Source organism: Oryzias latipes, chromosome 13 (genome assembly GCF_002234675.1).
Source record: "Oryzias latipes chromosome 13, ASM223467v1".
In the NCBI taxonomy this organism is placed as follows: domain Eukaryota; kingdom Metazoa; phylum Chordata; class Actinopteri; order Beloniformes; family Adrianichthyidae; genus Oryzias; species Oryzias latipes.
Genome location: NC_019871.2, coordinates 28,155,135 through 28,162,611, shown reverse-complemented (window position 1 = coordinate 28,162,611; position 7,477 = coordinate 28,155,135). Strand labels below are relative to the sequence as shown.

Genomic DNA, 7,477 nt, shown 5'->3' with positions numbered 1-7,477 from the left:
GCTGCAGTGATGGGATGATGATCTCAGTGGAATTTCTGGCATCTCTTGTTTCAAGTAATCCTCTGCAGATCAGGTTTATATTCAGTTGCAGCCTCTCTGATCTGTTCCTTTACGTGAGTGTCGGTCAGAACGGACCGATACCTTGATTTCACGTGTTTCAAGGTAATAAACAGGGACTGCCAGACATATATTGTGGAGAACATCGACACCAGCTTGAGAGCAGCTCTTTTCCGTTCTCCTAGGGAACATCTCAGGTTCCACACAGAGGAGCTGGAGGAAGTGGGTGGGGGGAGAGGGAAGTCTGGACATCTTTGCTTAGACTGCTGCCCCCACAACCCAGATAAGTGGAAGAAGACGGATGGATGAATAATTTAACTTTACTTTTGTTTACCACCACTTTGGATAGGTTTTCCAAAAGTTACCATTACTTAAATACATTGACAAAATATAGAAAGATACAAATAGAACAGATACCATTTAAATACTGTTACTCAACAGCTTATTTAGTGACACTGATTTACTTAAAAATATGGTTTTTATTAGGCTTAAGCAGTTTAAAGAATTTACACCAGCCTTTCACAGCGGATGCTGTCCAATCTTTGACATGTAAACATTGCCATCTGCCTTCTAGAGCAACGCTGCATTTTTACTTTCAATTTTTGAAGAGTCCAAAGAAATTGCAGCTTTGTCTCTAACCCTGTTTGCCACTCAATGGTGCCAAAATGCACTTCTTTTAAGGTATTTTTCTTGAAGACATTTAAATGTACAAATAACTTTTAAACCTGAAACGTCAAAAAGAACAAGACTGCATTATAGCTGTTGGTTGGGGTGTCCTGTGCAGTGCAGATGAAGGATGGGGAAACCCAAAAGTTTTAATTGAAACTCCAAGGAGTTGAACTGAAACAATCTGACCAAACAGACAACAGTAAATCTTCCTGTGATTGGAGCTCAGAATGAAACCATTTCAAATTTTCTGGTGCAAATAGGATTAAAGTACAGGAAAAATGAGTTAAGCTTGACATAAAAAAAAAGAAAACTTTGCTGAGATGTGTAAAGCTGCTGGCGGCTGGAAGGTGACAACTGAGGGTAAGTAGAGGGTAAATGCAGAGTCAGAGTGAACATCACCAAAGCTGCCAGAGTGTGGCGACAGAGATTTATGAAAGCAGAGTGAAAAAGTCCAGAAGAGGCATGGCAACAAAAGGTCAGTCAGACATAGTAGTTGTGATTTGACTATAAAAAGGGGGAATGAAAAAAAGGGGAGATCCATTGATAAATGATATTAAAGACATATAAGATGTAGTGGCTTTTTCCATTTACTTTCAAGTGGTGCATCATTCAACCATTGTAAGTAGTGTCGGGGTTACCTGGTGTTCATTCTAGACGTGATCTTGTCCTTCAGGTCATTTGCTGCCTCGCTCAGCATATCTGTAATTATTGGGGCATTGCTGTTATGTGCTGTAATTGCTGTTATGTGCCGTCTCTTTCTCCCATATACTTTTGGGAGTGTGGCATGCCTCCTCTTTGACCTGGTGTTCTGGCTCTCCCGAGGTGTAGCAATTGTGTTGTACTGTTTCAATCTCAAGTTGATGGGAGTTGCCGTTTGTGGATGTCAGAACACTGAAAACAGCTGAGCCAATGGCTTGTGAGGCCTTGATTATGGGTTTCAAAGCATCCATTTGCTCCATTTGCATTTTCTCCATGTAACCTCTCTGAGTAGGATTCCTTGAGTAGTAGCAGAACCTTGCTGTCACATCTAGTCCATGTATGTCTTGCTATGGTAACCCATTTTCCACAACACCTAATGCAGTCCTTTTTAGGTCGGGTGATGTCATGACGTGTTGCGTGACACAATGCTATTGTTAAGTGCTCACCATTTTTATGGTAATTCCCTCATTTCCATATATTATATATATATATATATATATATATATATATAAATATAAAAATTTGTCAAATAATGTCTACTTAATTGCTTGAAAAAGAGTAGGTGGAAGCGCACTTATAAGATCCAAAAGCTATTATGATTATGGTTTTGAAGGTTCTGTTGAAGGTTATTTATTGATAAAATTCATTTCTAAACAAACTGCAGTGTCTCAGTTAAAGTTTTCATCATGTCTTTGTGCAGATACAGTAGGTGTGCAATAATGTCAACAGCTGGTTGTCAACAAAAATAGTGGCCTGTAAACTTTTCAAGTTCACAGGGTTTGAATAAATACACCAAGGGGTCTTATTCACAATGAGGTGTAGGTTAGAGTTTAATTTCTTTGTTTGAGACAAAAGTGACTCGACGTCCGTGTGTGTTAAAAGACCCCTGCTCAGGAAATGTCTGCAAACTTAAACAGGAAGTGATTTACCTTTTGCTTTACTGTCTTTGAAGTGTACCTTTCTTGCTTCCAAAACAGCTATGTATTTAAAAAATGTAAAATTACCCTGTAATATGCATTCTGTCCAAGTTGCATATAAAAAAGAGCAGAAATTTTGCAAAAATGGCAAAATAAGGAAGAAGGAAAAGATTAATTTGAAGAACAAAACCAGAGCGGTAGTCTTGTGGTTTTGCCCATAATGCTCAAGAAGTTAAATCGGTCTCACCATGATGCTGCTAACACTTTTCATGACTCCAGCGATGTATTGCAGAGCGCTTCTCTTTCTTCTAGCCTTGTGCTTCTACAGCGTGTCTTCAAATGGTAAGTCATGTTATCAGTGAAGCGTATGAAGTACTATTTTTACAGGTTTACTCAAATGAATTAGTGTATTTTTTGTATTGATTGGTGCAGATATTCTTGTAATTGATCTAAGAGAATTTCTGGGTTTGAATATAATCCATAAAAAACAGCAAATGTGATTGTTTTTCATTGGTAATTTTATATTTTACACGTTCCGCGGGTGGTTTTATCACCCCAGCTCGCGTCCTCTGCCAGAAGCCTGGGAGCTTGAGGCTTCTCTGGTAGAGAATTTAAAAAATTTGAGCAATTACGTGGTTATGGTGAAAATATTTATTTAAAACTAACAAATAATGTACTTATCAAACTAAAAGGTTAAACTCAATGCTTCAATACGCTTCAAGCATTTTAATGGTACAATTATAAATGTACTTGCCTGAAATAACTTTTTAAATGTAGATATATTCCTTTATAGGCGATATTAAAGTGGTTCTGCAAACTAAATTGATAAGAATTAAAATTCACAGCTTTACATGGCAGCTGAAATTATCTCCTGAATCACTTTTCCACCTTAGAGTCCATTTAGGCGTCAGAACGACACACAGCTCCGCCATTTGAGTTTCTTTCACTTCCCGTGATCACTAAATACAAAAAAAAAACTAAAGAAGAAAAATGGAACAAAAATGACTTAAAAAACATCCATGAAGTTTTAGTTTCTTTATACGGCACCTTTCCAGTCCCATTAAACAGTCTCGCTGTTGTGCTTAGCAAAGACTAAAAATAAAATTGACATCAAGTTTGTATTAACTTTCATATAACGCAATAGTGTTTGAACCAAAAAGAAATCTATGGACAAATATACGTTTTTCTGAGAACTTTAGGTCTGACACGTGGAAAATATTTTTCACTTTAAAATGAACAATAAACCAGTGTTTTGCCTTTTAAACATCTTTGGCATTAATATTGAGAAAGGATGCGTATAGAAATAATAAAAAAGTATAAAAAATACAGTCTGATGACAAAAATACTTTTCCTGTATGTTTTGTGAAACGAGCGTCTTATGTGAACATGTGCTATGAAATAGTACAATGCATGAAAAGATTTATTTATTAACGTTCCTATATTTCAACAAGCCAAAACTAGAAATTAAATGATGTCATTTATAAAAAGTCGATGTGGTCAGCACATATTTACCTGCGACCAAGTGCAAAAACTATTTGAAATTCATTTTGGCCACACGTAAACCACGTGCAGCTAAAATACACATTACTGTATCGCCCAGACGTATTTTAACCGTAACCCTACTCCTGCCCTGATAGTCACGTCCTTTATCAAATTATAATCATGGAATCAAGATATTTATCTTCTAGGGATCTTTGCAAATTTCTAGAGACATTTCAGAGACATTTCCTTTTCAGAGGAAGAATTTAATGAAAGGTTTAAACAAAATTGGAGTAAAATAAAAGGTTGTGCCACATTTATCAAAAACACCATTTTGAAGAAAATAAAATGAAGCACAGATGATGAAACAAATTAAATCTGTATCATGTGTCTTCTGTTTAAGATGCAGGAACCTGTAAAGAGTCTTCTAATGGAAAATCTTGTGCAACGACAAAACTCAACTCTCAGATTGGATCCTCTGCATTTCTGCCTTGCAACTTTAAAATAACAACGTTGAGTAAAGTCAGATGGATCTACAATGGAGAAAGGGACCTGGTGTTACTTTCTTCCAATGGACAAATCAAGTTTTGGGACCCCAGAAATGGCAGATTGAGAGTCTATCCCATCCAGACCTCACTTGGTAACTTCTCTATTAGCATCAGTGAGCTGGAAAACACTGATCTGGGGTGTTACAGCTGCATGCTGGAGTCTGAATGTCATCAAGTAGAGCTGATGAGCGAAAAAAGTAAGTGGAAATTTGGTTTCTACATTTTACAGGTGCAAAAGCATTAGCACTTTTCCTTTCCGTGGTCGCAAACCTCAAAGGACACACGTAAGATTTACTTTCCTGCTAGCTACACTTTAGAAAACATAATCTACTGTGCAGGTACAACACTGGACCTGAATCTACTTGTGTACATCTGCATCGGTGTGGCTATCGTCTTTCTGCTGACTTTCATTGGCTCCTGCATCTACTTCATGTGTGAGTTTGTGACTAAATTTAGCCCACACAGTTTCTTGTTTGTTTTTTTTTTATTTCATTATTTTTTTATAATAGACTTCGGGTTCAGTAATGTGAAACTTTGTCTATTTTTATGTTAGGCGCCTGGAAGAAAAAGAGTGGAAAAATACCAATCAGTTCTACTACTGGTGTGGCTGAAGGTATGCTGGCTCCTCGTAGCATCATCTTACCAGTTCATTTAAGTTAGTTTGGGACATATAGAATGATGAAGCGGCTGATGGTTCAGACATATTTGTAGACATGCATCTACAAAAAGATGCATATAAAACCACATTTACAGTTTAGTATTGACTCAAAGGTAGCAGACACCTTTGAAGTACATTGATATGTCCTAAAGTAGACATTCTGTGTAAACCACAGGAAATCTGATGAAACCATTTTTTTATTATGTTCTGTGTGCTTTCTTTTCTTGTAGGTGTGGAGAGTAGCAGTGGTGTTTATGGTACGCCCATTCATCTTCCCCCTTTATTTTTTGTGTTGTTTTTCTGATTGTAGCGCTTAGTAATTTATTCTTATCTTCAAAAGACCTACTGCCATGAAAACAGTGTTTTGTGTTGGTGTGTTTAACATGTTCACGTGGCATTTTTCTGATGATGGAGGACATTTATAGGGAAAAATAAGCTCAATATTGCATTTCTGGGCATTTTGTTATTCAAGTCCTTGTGAATCAGGGGCAGACGAAAAAGGGAGTTGGAAAAAAATCTTATTTGAGATGTAGAAAATAAACTGGAAAAGCTCCCTGCTCTGCTCCATTCTGATCAACCACTTGCAGACAAAAAGATTCATGTACGTCTTTGTTTACCTCATCGGACCTTGTATCTGGCCCCAAACTGTACAGCTGTATGGATCTAATTTTGCTCCCCATTTTTGTTGCACCCGTAATGTTCTGACGGGGGTGTGAGGGGCCGCAAGCTAGCAGGAGAGTGCACAAGAACAAGCAGGGGAAGCAGGGGCAGGGTTGTTCTGCGCAATCAGTGCTGCCCACAACCTAGAGGTGAATTTCTAATAAACTCCTGTCACTCTGCAGAAACCATGTCCAACAAAACAACACCAATTTTGGCTGAAAACGGCATAATCAGGACCACTGGGAACACTTTTAAAATTGAATAAAAGACAATTGGAGTGGGACTTTTAAAAAGATCTAGCAGTTTCCTGCCAATTTATTTAACGTGTTTTAATTACATTTTGTTTTTAATCACTAGAAAATGACGACCAAGCTCCAGTCGGTGCTGATTCAGCGAAAGACAGCAGCACTTCTGCAGGAGAGCTACAGCATCCAAGTGGAGCTGAAGTTCCCGAAAGTTCTTCCCATATCTATCCAAACCTTGAAGAATTTAGGTTTCAGAGAGCTGAAAGTCAGAAGACAAAACACATATTTCACATAGGTACCTCTAAGTTGCTTGAGTATTTGGTACAGTGTGGTAACTTTTGAAATCCTAACACAACAAACTATGTGCCTCCTAGAACTCTTCACCAAATTGCGCCAAGCGAGTCTCCGTCGCCACGTTTATGGTAAAATAAAAACGTCTGTTTTGCATCCTTCTGGTTCTGTCAGATGGGTTACTGTCCTGTTTTCTTGAACAGCCAACCAGTATGAGATCAGCAAGCAGCAAGCCATGGCTACCCATGTGGAGACCCAGCAAGGTATTGCACTGCATTTATATTACATCACAAATGTTAGTTCTGTAAAACAAAAAACAAAAAAATGTTTTCCAGAGGGGATTGAAAGGGGATAAAACAAAGACACCAAGTGCGATTTTTTGTGACATTGTCTAGAAATATGTATAAAACTTCCCTTTGACTTATTTTTTCCCTGTCAGATGGAGAATACAGAAATCCCATCTACAACAGAAGCACAGAGCAGCTCAGCCGAGTGTAGAGCACCAAGGGACAGAGCTGACCTGTCATCTGATGGAAACAACTGGCTGTGACTGTTGTTGTTTTGTAAGCAGATTTCACTGTTTTCCCTGGATAAAGCATGAAATTCTATGGCTTCTGTTTGAAACAACTTTTTTGTTATTTTGTCTTTTGCTCCAAGAATAAAAGTTTGTGCTGTGCAAACTGCTGTGCAAAGCATCTCTGTGTTGGTATCGCCCTCCTCTGGATGCAGTGACAAGGTCTCTAAGCATTAAATCATACAGTGAAATAAAACACTGCAGATTGAAGATATTCGTTGTTGCCTTTTAATCATCCGGATAATTTGTCCCTTCAATGTACAGCCGCTGGCAAGCTAGATGGTGTTTTGAGGAAAGCCCGGTCTCATGTGGAGAGTTGGCATCCATCCCACTTTGGACGGAGCCGCTCTTCTTTCTAGGAACATTTCTGCTAGCCTTTGTCGTGCAACCTGACAACCCAGAGACAGGACCGGGGCACAAAGCAGCAGTTTACAAGTCTCCTCTGAGCCTGCTTTAGCGCTGGTGCAATCCCAGTGCAGGGAAAGTCGAGCAGTTCCTATAGCTTTAGCTTATGTGCTGAAAGGCAAGTAAAAGGTAGACACAAAAACCTAAAGGAATAGCTACTAGTACTCACAATAACAACAAGCAGAATTATGATGTCATTAAATATGGTTCGTTAAACATTTGATCCATTTCCTTTGAGTGCCTCTAAGTCAATGAGTTAATTATATATATATATA

General features: G+C 38.3%; 1 protein-coding gene across 1 annotated transcript; it reads left to right on the top strand.

The window, feature by feature from the left end:
- The first annotated feature begins 2,397 nt into the window (after window positions 1-2,397).
- LOC105357314 lies at window positions 2,398-6,905 on the top strand. Its single transcript, XM_011492230.3, has 9 exons — window positions 2,398-2,684; window positions 4,225-4,566; window positions 4,708-4,803; window positions 4,923-4,982; window positions 5,258-5,284; window positions 6,045-6,227; window positions 6,307-6,354; window positions 6,427-6,486; window positions 6,663-6,905. Exons 1-9 carry the CDS (start codon window positions 2,591-2,593, stop codon window positions 6,719-6,721), a joined length of 969 nt encoding a protein of 322 aa, XP_011490532.2. The 5' UTR covers window positions 2,398-2,590; the 3' UTR covers window positions 6,722-6,905.
- Window positions 6,906-7,477: the final 572 nt, after the last annotated feature.

Excerpts from the sequence above, each read along its gene's own strand:
- LOC105357314 (XM_011492230.3), top strand. The coding sequence starts at position 2,591 with ATGATGCTGCTAACACTTTTCATGACTCCAGCGATGTATTGCAGAGCG. Across the intron at positions 6,355-6,426 it reads TCTCCGTCGCCACGTTTATG|CCAACCAGTATGAGATCAGC; the intron begins GTAAAATAAAAA and ends TTTCTTGAACAG. Across the intron at positions 6,487-6,662 it reads CCATGTGGAGACCCAGCAAG|ATGGAGAATACAGAAATCCC; the intron begins GTATTGCACTGC and ends TTTCCCTGTCAG.